This window comes from Chaetodon trifascialis, chromosome 10, assembly GCF_039877785.1.
Source record: "Chaetodon trifascialis isolate fChaTrf1 chromosome 10, fChaTrf1.hap1, whole genome shotgun sequence".
Lineage (NCBI taxonomy): Eukaryota > Metazoa > Chordata > Actinopteri > Chaetodontiformes > Chaetodontidae > Chaetodon > Chaetodon trifascialis.
Window position 1 is genome coordinate 9,842,674 of NC_092065.1, and position 18,885 is coordinate 9,861,558.

The 18,885-nt window shown below is 43.7% G+C and overlaps 2 protein-coding genes across 3 annotated transcripts; both read right to left on the minus strand.

Moving 5' to 3' along the window:
- Window positions 1-818: 818 nt before the first annotated feature.
- On the minus strand, window positions 819-5,417 carry LOC139337480 (aquaporin-9-like). Its single transcript, XM_070972073.1, has 6 exons — window positions 5,281-5,417; window positions 4,934-5,060; window positions 3,758-3,895; window positions 3,441-3,559; window positions 2,456-2,673; window positions 819-1,762 (listed from the first exon to the last, which is right to left on the minus strand). Exons 1-6 carry the CDS (start codon window positions 5,356-5,358, stop codon window positions 1,552-1,554), a joined length of 891 nt encoding a protein of 296 aa, XP_070828174.1. The 5' UTR covers window positions 5,359-5,417; the 3' UTR covers window positions 819-1,551.
- Window positions 5,418-5,619: 202 nt separating this feature from the next.
- On the minus strand, window positions 5,620-18,148 carry LOC139337478 (cingulin-like protein 1). 2 transcript variants are annotated; one of them, XM_070972072.1, is made up of 19 exons: window positions 18,045-18,148; window positions 15,545-16,528; window positions 15,377-15,471; window positions 14,187-14,304; window positions 13,973-14,068; window positions 13,735-13,883; window positions 12,543-12,684; window positions 12,222-12,434; window positions 11,913-12,119; window positions 11,675-11,779; window positions 11,254-11,406; window positions 10,872-11,042; window positions 10,485-10,637; window positions 9,349-9,438; window positions 8,147-8,230; window positions 6,875-6,999; window positions 6,502-6,610; window positions 6,244-6,407; window positions 5,620-6,148 (listed from the first exon to the last, which is right to left on the minus strand). In XM_070972072.1, the coding sequence occupies exons 2-19, from the start codon at window positions 16,499-16,501 to the stop codon at window positions 6,067-6,069; spliced, it is 3,213 nt and encodes a 1,070-aa protein (XP_070828173.1). In that variant the 5' UTR covers window positions 16,502-16,528; window positions 18,045-18,148; the 3' UTR covers window positions 5,620-6,066. The 2 variants fall into 2 exon arrangements, with proteins under 2 accessions (XP_070828173.1, XP_070828172.1); XM_070972071.1 differs by lacking the exon at window positions 18,045-18,148 and adding an exon at window positions 17,707-17,736.
- Window positions 18,149-18,885: the final 737 nt, after the last annotated feature.

Genomic DNA, 18,885 nt, shown 5'->3' on the forward strand with positions numbered 1-18,885 from the left:
CCACCAAAAGTCAACCATTGAACTGGAAACAGGGTCGGGGAACGGGCAGTGTGATACTCTGGTCAATGTTTTGTTGGTAAACCTTTCATTTCACATTCATGTGGATATTACTTTGACATTTACCTCCCACCTCAACATTACTGCTGAACACATACGCCCCTTCATGGCAACGGTATTCCATGATGGCAGTGGTATCTTTCAGCAGGTTAATGTGCCCTGCAAAGACCAGTCTGATCCAATGAGACACCGCCTCACAGTGTGCAGAAATGACAGAATCTGCTGCTAAAGTCTCAGTGGCAGATGCACACAACACCTTCACAGGTCTTGTGGAGTCCATGCATCAATGGGACCAACAGTGTTAGGAGGTGGTTTGAATGTCGTGGCTGATTCACGTATATCTAACGGCTGTAGTAACTTTACAGAAGCATTTGCATGTTCATTTTTTCTGGATATTTCAATGAAGAGGACGTGTGGTAATTGAACTTTTTGCGGAGTCTGTATCTGGGGCTCCAATCATCTTTGATATGCAGGACATAAACAAGGGGAAGGAACTATTTTACAGCTTAAAGCTCAGAGCTGACACTGTGAGGCGTCACTGTCCTCTACAGTCCTATCACCTAAATGATCCATCTCTTGTGTTGGTGAAGGGGTTCAATCACCACTACCATTACTACTGTGCTACTGTCTTCTTTCACTTTGTCACATTGAGTATTAAATCTATACAATTCAAAGGGTGTATGAGGACACAAGGTATAATGACAAATGCAGCAAATGATGGTGTTTCTGTCGAGTCCCTGAAGTGAAATATCTCCTCTGAATTCGATATTTGTAGAAACTTTAATGTAGACAAAACAACACAATATGAATAAAGAACAGGAGGGAGGATTCCTCACAGTTTGCAAAAGAAGAAAATAATTACATGAGAACAAAAAAAACAGTTTTGTGAATATACAGATAATTTCATCACAACCACAGAAGTCAATGGGAGCAAAGCTAAAAGGAGATGTGAAATTATTTAGTCCAGCACCACATGAATGAGCCAAATGAAGGGTATTTTTCATCTAATATCTAGAATACAATATTTACAACATACCTATGAAAAGTCATGACATTGTGAAACACACAGGACTGAGATTTTCATGTGTTTATGAAACATAAAACAGAATACGTTAAATCGCAGAGGATGCAGTCCAGCATTGGTTTGGATGGTGGGTCCAGCATTTTACAGACCAGAGCAGCGTCCGGAGTGCTTAATGAGCTGCAGTTCTTCTATCTAAAACGCATCCTAATTTATTTTACTCTGTGTTTTGACCCTTGAATGTTCTAATATTGCCATCGGTGGGCTGAAAAGCTTGTCTCTGCAGAGCATAAAGTCAATCAGAAGAGTAACTACAGCCTATCCTGCTATTAACGGGTTTGCCAAAGAGAGCACACTGACAGAGGAAGCTTGTCCTTACAGATGGAGGCTGTGCTGGCTGCCCTTCACCTGACTGACAGTAAAACAGCTGAATCAAACCAGTTAGTCCTGGAGGTTAATGTCTTTTTTTTTTTTTAGCTCATGGTGATCATCTCATATTTGTCCTTCAGGCTGCTGTCCTCGTCCTCTTCGTCTTCCTCCTCCTCCTCCTCCTCCTCCTCCTGGGGCTTTTCAGGCTCATCGCGGTGGTGGTGCAACTCAATGAGCAGGTAGTAGATGACGGCTGCAACCACGCCCCCCACCATGGGCCCCGCCACAGGGATCCACCACCAGTAGTCTGCAGTGCTGTGAGCGCCGAAGCAGAGAGGGAAAGAGGAAAGAGTTAAACACGTCTCTGGTAGTGACAGCAGCAGCCGGCACAGAGGCCACTGAGGGTCACCGGGGCCATCACCGGATCATTCACAAGTATCGGCTCCATCTGTCGAGCGCATGTGACATTATATAACACTACAGGCCATGTCAGCAGCTCAGGTCTTAATCTGTTTACTTCAATAATAGTTTCAGTTGATAAAGCAAATAAAAAGTGCCAATTTGTAAGTTTAGACAGACAGTAAAACTATATATACAAAGTAAACCTGTATACATCTAACACCATAACAGATGATACAGAAAATAATTGCAAGTGCAATTGTAAGTGCAACAATACAAACAAACATCTAACTGCTGACAAAAATTGTGTTAACAATTTATATTAAGGTTCACATATTCACCATTAACTAGTTGCTAATCAGCATGCATGTTAGAAGCATACTGGCTCGTTATTAGTCATTATAAAGCACTTACTAATGCCTTATTCTGCACGACATATTTGGCAATTACTCCACCATTAACTTAGAGTTTTCACTGAATAACCTACACAAAAATAACTGACTTAACTATGCAGGTTAATAAAATTTAATGAGTTCCCTTCGGATGTAATATATATTCATACATATATATTTCAACATCCTGATGTGTCTTCCTCTGCTGTACAGTTACCTGAAGACCTCCATCCCCCATCCTGCTACAGCTGTGAACAGCCGGGGTCCCAGGTCTCTGGCAGGGTTCAGGGGGTAGCCACAGTTCAGCCCCATGGACACACCGATGGCCATGATGATCAGACCAATAGCCAGCGGCTCCACACCTTTGGGGGCCCCGATGTTTCCACCATCAATGATAGCCAGGATACACAAGACCAGCATCCCCGTCCCCACCACCTGCAGCACAATGTCATTTGTTTGATTAATTGGACGCAGGATCATTCTTCTTCTTCTTCTTCTTTTTTTTTTAATTTAATGTAATTCTGTTTATCTTGCATTGACTTTTAACTGTCAGCTTCCTGTCCTGCACAAGATTTTGTTCACTTAACATTCATGTATATCCGAGTATATGTAGGTAAGTGAGTATCTCTATAAATATCTCTGTGTGCATATCATATGTTTTATAAAACAGCTGATTTATAAATAACATATGTAGCATTAACCTGTATAGTGGTCAGTATTGGTCTACACTGAGTACATTAGGAGGATAAGTATCATAAAAAGTCTAATCTTAGTGGTTCAAATGTAGGTTTTAACTGCTATCAATTATTTTAACAAAATGTATTTAGGGACGCCAACCTGTACAGCAGCACTGCTGCACAGACAGGAAACATTAGCATAAGCACAATCACACTGATTAGCCTTATCTCAGTGGTTCACCTGGTTTCCAACAGTTTTAAGCTGCTAGACATGTTATTTTTGGATGACTGCACCGACTAAAAAGACGGAAAATGGTGTTAAATATAGATTTGACCTTCCAGTGAATGCCAGGAAATGAGCTGTCAGTCCCAAAACTGAGCTAAAGAGGGGGTGTTCTCAGACTAAATGGGGCAATCAATTTTGCATTAGCTGCATTTGCCAAACTTTGCAGTATTTAGAGCCTGAATAGGAGCGGTGTTGCACAATAGAAGGGAGGTCACTGGGTCACAGAGACCAGAGCCCACCTGATCAATGAAGCCACCGAGGACCGACAGGTGTCTCGCAGGGTAGGAGGCAAAAATATGACCTGTTGCATTGATTCCTGTCACTGAAAGAATCCCACTGGTGAAGTCCATGAAAGCATCTGTGAGGAGGATAAAAAAAGATTGTTGTAGGTGTGCACAGGGATCCATTAGTACCTCATTTCACATTACAGCTGAATGATGACACTCCCAGTGTTGACTCTTTTTCAAGTTTGGGAGAAACTAAGCTTTTAAGGGTCACTACCAACTGTTATGGTCCAATATGCACGTGTAAGGAAACAAAGTTCAGGTGTATTCACCGTAATATAACCCAAAGACGGCGGCAGCTCCAGCAAAAGCACCAAGAAACTGAGCGATGACGTAGAAGGGAAACTTCCAGATCTTCAGTTTGCCCAGAATCACCATGGCCAGAGACACAGCAGGGTTCACATGGCCCCCTGGGACGGAGGACAAAGCAGAGAGTGAGGGAGCAGTGCAGTGGGTGGGGGTGGCTGGCATGATATCCTCTCCATCATTAGTGAGGCCTTCACATTTACAAGGGGCAGCAGAAGGGGAGCAGCCCCTGGGGCGGTGCAGGGTTTTGTTATGTATGTTCACAAGCAAAGAGGAGGATAATGGTCACATATTAGAAATTCAACCTTTAAGTAAAAAAAAACAACCAAAGGGAGCATTATTCTGCTCGTCTTTTATTCAAGCTGTGCTCACATGCAGCTAGTTTTTAAAAACATATTAGAAATCTGTCAGTGTTCAGTCTTGACGAGATCCATTTGGGCCTTTTTATGTGAAATTGGAAGGAGCTGCAGCTCACATGAGACAAGCAGTCTCGTTTGGACTGAGTCTGGTCTCTGCCATAGACAGATGAGCGTAGCCTATGATCAATGAAGTTTGCAGGACATTTAGTGCCCAGGGTTATGTATGACCCCGGAGAGGCTGCGCACTACCACTAACAAATCAATGCTCAGTACACATTCATTGAATCTGGGCAGAGAGCTGGCTCGTTCCTGCTGACACTGGAGCCATGGAGGTGGCACATGGCTGGACAGGAAGCCATAAAGTTATATTATTACAAGCTGCAAGCCTCATAAGTACAATGTTTTCATTACAGCAGATATGAGCGAGCTGTGTCAGACTGTTTATGCGTTCTGGCACAGGTTGTTTGTTTTACATATGAATTATTTTAATGCTTCATAGAGTCTGCAGTAGATTAAAAGCAGCAAAGAAGCTGAATATGCAAACAACAAAGTGTTAACTATATTATTACAGCTGATGATATTTTTCAGTTGATCTGACAGGATGCCAATAATCAGTAGAGTGGCATCAGCATGCATTAACATTTATTCATTCAATTTTATTGCACATGCATTAAATTCAAAGGACCATATCAGTCACTGTGAGTGACTTGTGGCGGCTCATGTGAGATAAGTTTTGCTTGAGTGGAAATAAACGGTTGCAGGGGATCATGAAACCACATTTACCTGACACTCCACCAGCCACATATGCTGCCATCATCAGTCCAACAGAGAAGCCGATGTGGACGGTGAGAGGCTCCCCGAGGGTGTTTCGACTGAGGACAGTCTGAGCGACTGAGCCACAGCCAAACAGCTGACAAGCAGAGAGGAGGAGAACAGCAGATTTTCACTGACATCTGTTCATCTGACTTCTCAAAGACAACATCATGAAGGCGGACACAGAACAAGAACGTTCCTAAGCATGAGCCTGAGATCACTTACCTGTCTTTAGCAACATCATAGACTTGACACAACTTATAAAGCAAATATCTTGTAGAAAATAAAAAATAACAATATAAAAAAATGTTACTTACAACCAGGACAAATGTCCCCAGGAATTCTGCCAGGAATTCCTTAAGTATTCCATGTTTGAGTGCACAGTGTTTCCTCATGCTTCTCTTGTGTTGTATTTCAGTGTGTGACTCCTGTTTAAACTACCAGATGTCCAGCAGTGTGAACCTCTGGAGTTCAGAACTCTCATGTCCAATCTCCACCTCTACCCGACTGCAGCCATTCAGCACAGGCCATTGATCCATACAGCCATCGCATTCCTATCGTCAGCCTCGACTCACAAAGTTTCACAGCAGAGGGCGGGCAGAGTGATTGAAAGCTGTGGTTTGTTTTGAATCTTCATTAAATGCAAATGCAAATAAGACTTTCTTATTTATTTGTGTGCATGTGGCCGCAGACTTTACAGAAACAGCACACAACTGGATTTATTTCAAGAGTTTTTCTGGAGGCGTATAAACATGAGTGAATGTTGGGAATGCATTTTACTCTGTTTATTCATTAGTCTGCATTCTGCACCATATTAACTCACACCACAAAGGAATAACTTAGGGAACAAAGTAATCAATTACAGGGAAGTAAGCCACTTTGTGGTTGCATTGCAAAACATCAGTTTGTCAGATATTGTAGTTTTACATATCGCCACCAGAGGGCAAAGTGCCATACTGCTCACATGTTAAACAATATGAAATCACACCTGAGTTGTTAATGGAATTATGTTGAATGATGACATCAAGGATTCTTCACAGTCTAAAGTTGCTTAATAATGTCCAGAAGTGAGTGTTGGACAGCATTTTTGTTTTTATCACACGTCAGTCAGTCAATCCAAAGTTGTCCACGTCGTTCACATCGTCCTCCACAACCCTAATGAGAGGAGGGGATTTCTTCTTGCGCCTGTTAATGCAGAAAGTAAAAAAGTTTGAGAGTGAGTGGATGTAAGTCTGCACATAAAACACAGAAACTCAGCGGCAGAAGGTGTGAGTGGTCACCTCATCTCATTCCGGAGTCCGCTCAATTGGCTGTGAAGCTGCTCATTGGCCTCGATCTGCTCATCCAGTTCTCTCTGCAGCTTCTTTTTAGCGTGTTCCAGACGCTCGATCTCCTCCTCCGCCTCATCCATCTGCCTCTTCGCCGTCTTCAGCCTCTGAGTCAGCTGCAGAGTTCACAGAAGTGAGATAATGAGTCGCGAGTCAAGTCTGCTGCGACTGACTTCTTGATAACTCTGTTTTTTCTTCCTGGTGCCTAACCTGGTCTCTCTCGCTCTGCAGGTTGAGGTGTTCCTCATCAGCCTGCATCTTCATCTCCTTCGCTTTGCGCTCCAGCTTGCGGTTGGCTTGCTGCAGGTTGTTGTTGTCTCTGAGGGACAAAAGCACCAAGAGATCACATCGCTGCTGCAGCTTCCTGTAACTCAACACCTTCCTAGTGTGTTTTGGACCAGAGATACTCTCACTCTTACAACCACGGGAAAAGTGATATGAGCTCGCTGCTTGACAGCCACCATCAAGTATCTGATGGAGCCATTATCCAAAGTGTTCTTCTGGGTGCTATCCTGCACTAGTTAATAAAATTCTGTATACATTTATGAGCTATAAGATCATTATTTAATGTGCAGGTGCTCACCTCTCTTCTCCTTCCAACCTTTCCTCAAGTTCCTGGATGCGGCTGTTAAGTTTGGAGACGAGTGAGTCCTGGTTGGTCCTCTGTGATCCTTCCAGATGAGTCACTCTGCTCTTCAGGTCTTTATTCTGACAGAGGAAAAAAAACAGTCATAAATTAGGCAAAAATTAAAGGTAAGTAGGCTCTGTGACAGAAGAGACGGGAAGAAGAAAACTGCTAGCAAGCAGACACGGATGTAAACAAGGCAGCTTGGTGTCACAGTTTTCAAAAACATTGTGTTTGCAAATGTTTTAAGAGGAAGCAACAGCGTTCAACATGTTCATTAGAGTTCACAGATTTACTCAGCTTTGCTTGTTTACAAGAAAACTCCACAGAGCACCTTTAAGCAGGCTTGCGCTAACACTTAGATGAGTAATGATGCTGGATTATCTGTGCTGTTTAAAAGACTAAACTCTGGTTTGTCTTCTAGGCACTGTGCGAGGTCAGGGGTCAGTGCTGGTCGTAAGGTTCAGTGCTGGTCTCAGGGGTCAGTGCTGGTCGTAAGGTTCAGTGCTGGTCTCAGGGTTCAGTACTGGTCGTAGGGTTCAGTGCTGGTCTCAGGGGTCAGTGCTGGTCTCAGGGTTCAGTACTGGTCGTAGGGTTCAGTGCTGGTCTCAGGGGTCAGTGCTGGTCTCAGGGGTCAGTGCTGGTCGTAGGGTTCGGTGCTGGTCTCAGGGGTCAGTGCTGGTTGTAGGGTTCAGTGCTGGTCTCAGGGGTCAGTGTTGGTCTCAGGGGTCAGTGCTGGTCTCAGGGGTCAGTGCTGGTCTCAGGGGTCAGTGCTGGTTGTAGGGTTCGGTGCTGGTCTCAGGGGTCAGTGCTGGTTGTAGGGTTCAGTGCTGGTCTCAGGGGTCAGTGTTGGTCTCAGGGGTCAGTGCTGGTCTCAGGGGTCAGAACCAGTCTCAGGGTTCAGTACTGGTTGTAGGGTTCAGTGCTGGTCTTAGGGGTCAGTGCTGGTCGTAGGGTTCAGTGCAGGTCTCAGGGGTCAGTGCTGGTCTCAGGGGTCAGAACCAGTCTCAGGGTTCAGTACTGGTCGTAGGGTTCAGTGCTGGTCTCAGGGGTCAGTGCTGGTCGTAGGGTTCAGTGCTGGTCTCAGGGGTCAGTGCTGGTCTCAGGGGTCAGTGCTGGTCGTAGGGTTCAGTGCTGGTCTCAGGGGTCAGTGCTGGTCTCGGGGGTGAGAACCAGTCTCAGGGTTCAGTACTGGTTGTAGGGTTCAGTGCTGGTCTCAGGGGTCAGTACCTGTCTCTCCAGGCTCATCTTGTCACACTCCAGGTCCTGCCTTACTGCTCTCTCCTGCATCAGCTCGTTCCTCATCTGATCCATCTGTCACACACAAGCAGCAGAGAGAAAAAGACTCACATTCACTCAACTACTGTGCTTCAGTCCAATGCGGATATAATTGTACTTCCATCTTAGGCTTCTTATACTTCTATGCCACTACATTTACCTGACAGCTGTAGTTACCAGCGACTCTACAGATTCAGACTTTTACACAAAGAAAAGTCACTTCAACCTTTTTGTCATGTGACCTCTTGCAGAGAAGCAGTGTCTAGTTGGAGCTAACAGTACATACATGGATGTATACAAAGCAGCTAAAAGTACTTCCATCTCTACTAGCTATGACATTAACACTGCTGTAAACCATCTAATCATGTCATATGTAATAGTATGTCAGTCACAGGGGTGAAATGAGTATATTTACTTTTTATACTTTAAGTTAATTTTGTTGCTAATACTTCCATGCTTTTACTTCATGCAGGACTTTTTTGTGAAATAAAGTTTTTTTTACATTGCTGTATTGCACTACTAGCATTCAGTCGTAATGTGCAGCATGACGTACACAATGGGCCTGCACTTCATATGCATGACCTTCCATAACTGACTGGAAAAACAGGGGCACCTTAAAAAGGCCACTACCTGTTGACAAGCACTTCCACTTTAGATGAGAAGCTTTCATCTTAATTCCTAAAATCTGAGGAAATGCTGTCTGCTCTGAGCAGCCACATCGGATATAAAGGCTCTCTCCTCTAATAACATCCAGAGGCCCAGTGAAGGGAGTGGGAATAGCTGCTCACAATAGTTAGCTGTTTTTTCTCTTTGCACTGCACCCAAAACAGTGTTTTGTGTCAATTAGTCTGCACCACTTTGCTCCCATGAATGGTGGCCTACTTTACAGCCACACTGTGATGACATGAGATGAAGAAACACATGTGAAGTCGAAAGGGTTCGGTCATATTTCAGGCCAAAAGGAGCACCGATCAGCAGCTTTCAGTGTCTGAGGGGAAACATGAGTACTCAGCCTTGAATCTGTTTACCATAAAAACAGATGCAGGGCTGGGTGTTCACACTGAAGACAGGGCATAATTCTATCTCCTCGCAGCTGAAGAAATTTATGAGTATTTGTGTAGAAAAAAGCAAAGACAGTGAAAGATTAAACCTGCCTGCACTTTGGTTTTGTCCAATCGTTCCATCAGGCGGTCAGCGCTGCAGCGCTCATCATTAAGATCTTCTTCTAGTTGACTGATACGCCCCTGAGAGGAGAGCAACACATGAAAAATGAGTCAACACATCATCAAGTTCATATATAATGCATGACGCTGGCGTGTTTATCAGTACAGAGGACATGATGAATTTATCCCCTGAGGCTCAGATTTTAAAGAAAGCGTAATAATACATGAAGAAATCAGTGGAAAAAATGTCTCAGGACAACCTGTGATGGATGAAGTTTTTGTGCAACCGTTCACCGCTGAATGGATGTGAGTGTTCGAAAGCGTGAAAGAAGATTCCACCCAGACAGGTCTGATAACTCTGTACAGTAAACATGAGCCTCGTCTGTCGATACTGGGTGTCAACAGTGAGCACGCTGGTATCACTGTGTGATGTTTTGTCATCAGCAAGACAAACAGAGCTGAGCTGTGAGATGTTATTCTCATGGCTGCGTTCAGCACCCTTACAGTTCACAAGAACCAGTGAGTGCAAACACTGTCGCCTGAGCACATAAACACTTTAAAACATGTGATAAACTGAAGTATGTCAGTCAGTGTGCTTTCTAAAGGAAAGCTCCCGATCATCATCAAGATCATCGTCAGTAAACATGTAAACAGTATGTTGTTATGGTAGGAAACACTGATGTTGTCTAACATCTTATTACTCCACCGTGGGAAGATTCGGGATGAGATCTCCTGCGAGCTCAGAGGTATTTTAAATGATTTGGTCTTCATTTGTCAAAACTCTGCTGGATAACAGCTTGTTTCTGTTTTCAGGAGGCACATCAACACATTTTTACAGGCGCTGATTAACAATAATCTGCACGAAAAGACAATTGGTGCTCAAAATATTGTCATGTCCATGTCACAAGCAGCATGGATGAAGGCTCCAACTCTGAGAAGTCAGCCAGGCCTTGGAGACCACAAATCTGTAACCTTGCATTGCAAATCTCTCATTCAGAGAAGGTCTAATGAGAGATGCTGTTGAGTTGTACTATGGGAAATTTAGGATCTAGTGTACTTTTGGATATTATGGAAGCACAATATCGTTTTGTGATTACTTCAAAGGTTTCCTCGGTTAAGGCGTTTACCTCCATGAGTTTGATCTGCCGCTCTCGCTCTCCCACCGTGGTTGTGTTCCTCTCCTCCAGCTCCTCCACCCTCTGCTCCAGCTGCCGGCCCCTCAGCTGGGCCTCCTGCTGCTCCCTGCGACACCGCCGCAGATCCTCCTCCAGAGGAAGCAGCTGGACACAGAACAGGCAACGTCTGCTATTAGGCAATCAGTCAGACTTTATTAAACAAATACAGGAGTGATGAAATCTGCTGACAGAAATATTTAAAAACTAAAAATCAGAGGGAAAAGAAACAATAATGATAACTCCTTTCCCTCCTTGTGCCGTCTATTTACTTTATTTCATTGGTGACTCAGACAGTTGAACCCACACGCTGGTGAATCAGAGAGACAATGAGCACCACACCTCTTCCTGCAGTTTTTTGGCTGCCTGTCGGGATTTCTCCAACTCTGCTCCCTTTTCCTGCAGCTGTCTCCGCAACTCGTCCAACTCCCTCTGACTCTTCTCTCTGGCCTCATCGACCTGGTTCTGAAGTACATCGGTGGACGCCTCGCAATCCTCCATGATGCAATTCATCTGGGCACAGAGACAAACAGAGAGCTCCTACAGTGAGATAAGTGAACCTCATTAGGTGTAAGGAAATGGGGCATAATGAATCTAATGCTGTTTCTGCTGATCTCATGTGGCTTTGGGGTGAAGAAAACCGATTTTCAGGTCTTATCTGGCTCTAAAAAAAACTGCAGAATGTTCCCATAGGGCCCAGGAAACAGTCCTGGTCCACTCTCACCTTCCTCTGTAGCTGCTCCACAGTCCTGTCCTGCAGCCTCCTCTCGTCCTCCAGTTCAGTTTTTGCCTTCCACAGCTCCTCTACTTGTTTCCTCTCCTCCTTGAGCTTCTCCTTCAGGTCCCTGTGCTCATGATTTAGTTTGGTCAACTTACTCTGGGAAAAAGTAACAGAGGGAAGAGGAGACGACGAGCCTCCATTAGGGCTAAAAAGTGTCTCATGTCGCAATATCAGTCGTGAGCTTAATGTGAGTCAAGCTGTTCATCTTTTATAAGATTTTTGAAGGGTATTTCTTTCTTTATTTATGGTGTAGAGCAGCAAGAGAAGACAGAGGGGATGCAACAAAGGATGTTACATGGTTAGCATCTTAGACCGCTGGGCCACCACAGCTGTTTCTCTAGAGCTAACAGCAACCTGGCTTTACCTGCACGTCCTCCAAGCGAGTGAGCAGAGACTGGTTAGACTGACACATCTCCTCCTCATTCCTCCTCACATCTTTCAGTGCTTCCTCAACCTGCTGCTTTTCCCTCTGGGGAGCAAGGAGAAAATCGGAATATGTATAGAAAGTAGCAGAATCAGTCACGTCAGTATGATAAATGCCAATAAAAGCATCAAGACACAAAGTAATCGAGTAAATCAGATATTTCCAAAAAGTTCCCCACCTCCAGCTGCTTTGCTCTCTGCTCCAGCAGTCTCTCTGTGCTTTTATACTCCTGGATTGCCTGACTCAGCTGATCCACCTTGTTGCTCTGCTCCTGCACCTTTCCTCTCAGCTGATCTCTCTCCTGGCTGAGCTCCTTCAGCTGTACCTTAACTGCCCCTCTCTCCTGCTCTGCTTCGGCCTTGTTCTGATCCAGCCGGGCATTGGTCTGGGGGACAGGGTGGAATCATAAATGCTGAACATAAGAGGCAAAACAAACCATGCTTTAGCTTCTGAAAATAACTCGTAGAACTGCGTCTCTTCCTGTTACCTCTTTAGCCAGATCTAAGTCTGTGAGCAGTTTTTCAAGCTCATTTTCATATTCGTGCTTCAGAGCGGCCATGTAGTTATCATGAGTCTCCACCTCCTCTTTGAGCGCCCCCTTCAGGGCACTGAGCTCCCTCTCCCTGTGGTGCAGCACCTCCTCCTGCTCCTCCTTCACCTGTAGCATCTCCTGAAAATCCGCCCGCAGCAGCGCCATATCCTGACAAACATCCAACAAAGTGCAGAGTCACAACCTTGAGTCCAGGCGAGGAGCGTCACAGCTGCTGTTGATTTGTGAAGTGCGGCTTGTTCATGTGGTTTCATTTACCTTCAGGAGGACTTCTTTCTCTGTATTTATCACCTCTGCCTTCTTGGCTTGGTCCAGCTCATCATGCATCTCAGACAGCTGCTGCTGAAGGTCTTTCATCTCTGTCTTAGACCTCTCCCTCTCTGCTTTCATCTGACTCAGCCTGACAACATACAAAAAATATGCAGGACAGATATATCTTAGTTCCATATTTCATTATCAACAAAATGAGGCTGCTTACCCTGCTTAAAAGATTTAGAAAGGTGCTTGATAGGACTAGATAACAAGAAAATCTGGACACTTAATCCAAATGGTATTTGACTCTGAGTACGGTCAAATGACTTTCATTAGATCATACATCACAGTTCACTTGAATGACCTCAGAGTATGAGCAGAAGATTAGTTAAAGGAAGTGGAACATAGCTTTGAGCTAAAGCTCATGTGTATCCTATTGAGTTGTGTATTTCAGAACTGTTTCATTTGCTATAAAAATCTAACTCTATTTGATATGCTTTGTTTTGCACAAGTAGACAACTATAGGAATCATTAGATCAAGGAATAGTTCAGTATTTTGTGGGCTAATTCACTTTCTTACTGAAAATTACATCAAGATCTATACCACTCTTGCATCTGTGCGATAAATAGGAAGCTACAGCCAGCAGATAGTTAGCTTAACTTAGTATTAAAGTTGTCCAAAGGGTAAAAAAAAAAAAAAAAAAAACTCCTACCAGCAGCTCTCATTTGTTTAATCCAGACAAAAAAAACATGTTCTGGATATTTCTTGGAAGCAGCCACTTCCAGACACCACAAAATAGCTAGCAAAGGGTAGGCTGCTTGTTTCCAGTCTTTATGCTAAGCTAAGATAACCATCTCTTTGCTCCAGTTTCATATTTAAGAGTTGTATTGATCTCATCTAAATCAGGACAAGAATGTAAATAAGCCTGGCGTATTTCCCAAAAATTTGAGCTATTCTCTCGGCCAGATGCTTGTAAATTGAGCACAAACCAAGCATTTAACAACTCATTTAGCCACAGAGAGCCCAGTTCTACAGTTCTCTTGACAGTGAACTTACGTGTTACATTAGAAACCATTAGTGTTTTGCTTTAAAGCGTCAATCTGACACTTTCCTGTGTTTTTAGCTGATAAGCATATATTTACATAGCACAGTTTTCATTGTAAACTTGGGTGAATGACTTGGAGGTCACACTCTTACTCCTGTTTGGTTGACTGGAGTTCAGCCTCGATGTTTGCCAGTCTGTCCCTGAGCTGGAAGAGCTCTTCCTGACTTTTGGCCAACTCTTCCTGAAGTTTCTTCTTCTCTGCTCGGGCTTTTTCACAAGCCTTAGCTAGAGTCTTTTCATTCTGCACAACACAAACAGACAGGAACATCATCAGTCACAGGAATAGGAAGTGAGTGTTTTAGAGGTGACTCAACAGGACGGGAACAACACCTTCATCTCGGTCTCCAGTTGTTGCTGTAATTCAGACACTTCTTTCTCCAGAGCTGCCTGTTTCTCCTGCAAAAGCTTCACCTCGGCTGCATAATCCTACATATGAGAAAAGAGAGACATCCAGCAACAAGGTACCACGCTTACTTCCAGACAAAGACATTAAATCATGGTGCACAGTGATCAACACGGGCAAACATCTGATCCCATCACATACTTTCTCCTCCTCCTCTTCCTCCTCCTCCACATTTTCAGCAGTCTTCCACTTGACCTTGTTGACCCTTTCAAGCAACAGGGTGACTTTCGTCTGAGTGGTGGGGTCATCATCAGTCGTCCTGAGGAGCAAGAAAAAACACACTAATAGTACTCACGAGGTGTAATGACAGAATTAAATTTAGTCGGTTGCTAAATAAAGATACGGTGGTGTAATTTGTCGTGAGAGGGGAAAACATGCGACTTTTTACTCCAGCTGCCTTACGTACACGGTGCTTATTGCTCTACTTCAGCACATATTTTATAAAAAGGCACGAATGGAGCTTAAAAACTTTCCGTGTGAAGAAGTTTTTTTTTATCAGTGGAAACAAGTACATGCTCTGCATTCCTGACTGTTGCGAGAGCACACACAGCTGGAGCAGCACCCCTTTATCTGACTATGTACACTACATGATCACAGCCATAAGCTAATCACCATAAGTTGGCTGCAGGTTACAAAAAAGAAGAGATGGAGACAGAAAGTGCAAACGCAAACCCATTTATTAAGCTGTTTTAAAGGAATAGTCCAACATTTGGGGAAATATGCTAATTTGCTTTCTTGAGAGTTACATGAGAAGGTCGATACCACTTTGAAGTCCACACACCAATTATGAAGCACAGCTGGTAGCCATCTTAGCTTAGCTTAGCATAGAAACAGCTAGCCTGGGCTCCACAGGTCTCACTTATGAACACATTATTTCTAACTTTTTCACTTGACAACAACTTATCATTTTCTTCATACGTAATTTTGTAAACAATTCATTTAAGTATTTAACGTGTTAATTTGTGAGCTTTAGAGGTGTTAGGTGAATTTTATAACTATTTGGACAAAGTCATGCTAGCTGTTTCCTCGTGTTTCCTTGAGTTTCCTTTTGTTTTAAAATCCAATTTTATTCTATTTGAACTGATTTTTTTTTTTTGCTTTCTATTGTGTTAAATGTTGTACTAATGTATTGCTATGTCTCATGTAAAGCACTTTGAATTACCTCTGTGTTTAAAATATGCAGTACAAATAATGGTGCTTCCCTTTCTATGCTAAGCTAAGCTAACCGGCTGCCGGCTGTAGCTTCATATTTTAGCTACAGGTGTCATCTTACTCTCAGCAGCAAAGTCATATTTCCCAAAATGTCCAGCTACTCCTTTAGGGACACTTACCCATCCTTGAGGTAAGTGAACAGGACTTGTTTTGCTGTGTCTTCAGGGGGGTCCACTGAAAGTTCTTGCTGTCCTTTCAGAAGATCAGGAGTGACCTGGTTAGGGAATAAACAGCCAATGAATACAGCCTTTTAAATTACAGCTGTGCCCTAGTGTTCGTCTGTTTACCTGCATGTCTCTTTCATCAGAGTCATCGGTCTGGTCACTACATGATCTGGAGACAGAAGGTTTCTCTGATCTGTGAAGCAATTTTGCAGCATGTGGAGATATCGTCTCTTTTCCGTTATGTCCTTTAAGTGATGTGCTGGGTTTGTTCTCCTCCCTCTTGCTTGAGAACGAGGCCTCTCCACTGAGGAGTCTAGCCCTGGCTGACCCGGGAGGCCATATCCCACCAGGGGTCTCGGCCCTGATGCCCTTCAGAGACGAGGCTCTGCTGGAGGAGGTGGATGAGGACGAGGAGTCTGAAGTTCGACCACTGTCCACGCTGCGGGACCTCCGACACTGCTCCGGGTCCAGCCTGTTCCTCGGGCCTCCCCTTCCCCTTCGCTGGCTGCTGTTAAACTGGCTTATTAGCTTTCCCACAGATAAGATGGAGTCGGTCTCCACTGAGTTTGGGGACCTTGCAGGGAGTGGTCGGCCTGAGGGAGGTGCCTTGCTCTGGGCCGCTTCACTCTGGTCTCCCTCTGGGCCCTCGGCAGGCAGAGGGATCCTGGGTTTGTTCCCATTAGCAGTTTGGGTTTGAGCCGGAAGAGGGCCAGTGTTCAGCTGTACGGGTCGGGTGACTGAAGCCGCTGAAGGAATGACTCGGTTCAGGTTATTACTTTCAGGGTCATAAGGTCTCAGAATCTCTGGGTGTTTCTGATAATGAAACCCGGAGGAGGCTGCAGTCCTCTGTGACTCAGATGGAGAGTGCCTTTCATCCACAGACCTCCTCACCATGCCTGGATTGTACCCCGCCTGGTGAGTGATGACAGAGATGTCTCGGTGGCTCTCCTGGCCTGAACTGTTCAGAACCACATAGGGTTGACCTTTAATCCCTTGGACCTGCACCCTGACTCCAAATAAGCTGTCCTGGCTGCCTCTGGGACAGTGTTGCTGCATGTAGCTCAGTCTGTGAGACTCCATCCTGACTGCACTGGTGTAACAGATGAACTAGTTAAAAAAAAAAAACAGCATGTTAAAACTGACCGACGCTGCACGGGAAGGTGGATTGAAGACTGGTGCATCAGGGTAATCAAGCTGAGTCTGGTGTTTACACAACACGGGTCAGAGCCACACTGGGACACAATGACAGACATCCAGGCAGCTCCTCACACAGCTGCACTCAGCCACCGTTAAAGACAGAATAAATGGACACTGACAAGAGCCTGATATTGCTGTGCAATGAAAACAGCTCCCTCTGTGTGCTCATGACAGTGTACTATTGTAGAGACAAAGCAAAGCCAACTGCATGACGACAACAACTGACCGAAGTCTCCGAGGTGTCGTCACCCACTTCATGGTGTAACACTTGAGGAAAATGTTTGTCAACAAATATGTTAGTGTGTGGCTGAAAGACAGGAACACAAGAGGCGTTGTGCAGCAGGCAAACTGGTGTCTTCCTCAGAGGACCATCCTGAGTGTGGTCAGACTGCAGCTCCTTAATAATAATTAATTATAATTATATTAACTAATATAAAGCTCTGATCAATATACTGATACCACTTTCTGTTAGATGTTATTACACCTAACTGTTCTAATAGTTATTAAACAATTTCAGAATGTTTTCAAAAATAATTTTGGGGCTCATTAACCAGTTTAACTTTTGGGTTGCCAGGTTGTGGAAACTCCTCCTACAGTACGACTTTGTTATTGTAGCAAATGCTCAAATTCATCAGTTTAACCACGAAAATCACTTTGTAAGTTATAAGTCAACACTGGTTACTTACCAAAAGGTATTTAATTGGACAGTCAATTTAAAAGCGGGCTAAAAAGACGAATCAAGCGTTATGAAGAAAGGAGAATTTTATACAACCTGGCAACCCAAATGATGTTCTTATTAATATCTAAAAGCTGTTAGTAAATTACATTACATTATCAATAGTAAATTATTTATTAACCATTAATAACTCCATTAATTAGCCTACAGCTGATAAACTCTTCATAAAATGTAGTATTTAAGAAAGTTTGCCTAAATGTTGGATGAATTTGGCCAATATAATAAAGAGGCTTTTCTTTCACTACTCTTAGTTTTGTCACCGCTCATCTCAAATTCTCCTAAACTTTATACATCAAATGTATAAAATTCAAGTTTCACTGTTCATCAGCACAAGCTGACTATGAAAATGTACCTGATGCGGATCTGCGTTCATCCGGTTTGACTTGATGAACTTCACCTCACACAGTTCAGCTTTAAACAAACAGACTACAGCCGCGAAATAATACACAGGTACATTAAATGAAGACACGTGAACGGTAAATATCAAAGAATGCTCCAAGTCCCACTGAAATGTTATAGGAGGAAGACAGATGACAGATTAAGTGAAAGCTGGAAAAAGTTCAGATCCTTTAAGTCACTGCTGACTGAAGACCGCAGATCAAACAGCTACAAGCCGCTGCAGGAGCAATATTGTGTTTCTTATTTTAAGGAAACAGGTTATAGAAAACATCGATCTGAGGTGAAACTTACCCGCTGTGTGTCCAGTCTGAGTGCTGAGCTGAGTCCTCCTCCTCCTCCTCCTCCTCCTCCGCCGCCCGGACATGATCGCTCTGTCCCGCTCCGAGGGGCGTTCACTGACCGCTCTGTGCCAGATACGCAAACCATTTGACTGCTGCTGCAGCTCAAAGCTTCATGATGAAACATATGACTTTATGGAAAACTAATAATGAGCAGAGGGATTGGACCATTTATCACACTTTAATATTCTGATAATGAAGTCCTTAAATGTGTGTAGTGGAAAATATGACTAACAAAGCCCGTTATGTCTTTATTGAATACCACTTCAGCGGAAAAGGCTGTTGTAGTAATCCTGTAACATATTTAAGGCCTATGTTGGATTTGTAAAATCATGCTCATGTGAGGAAAATGGTACTCCTCTCAAAAGTAATTAAATGCTTGATCAATTAGAGCATACACAGGCAATTGGTTACAAAGGAAAGTGATTTTTGCTACTTTCAAATGTCTGTTTCAGCTCTCTAATTAAGACACACATACAACAGCTATATTTTTTAAGTGTCGCTGCACCAAAGTGGAATAAGACAACTGTCAAACCTTCTCGATCTATCACTGTTCCCATTATCACGGTGGTGATAGGAGTAATTAATACTTCCGACCACTAGAGGGCAGCAAAGACTAGCGCGCCACCCGTCAGCTGTGTTGGTTTGACAGAGTGATTTGGTAGAAGAAGAAGAAGCTTTGCTGATAATTATATTTAATGAACCGTTTCTTCAAAGTTTCTTCACTTTATATTACAAATAGTTAGTTACATTTCCAAAAGTAGTGGTAGGAACTAGTCCCAACACTGCTTTTC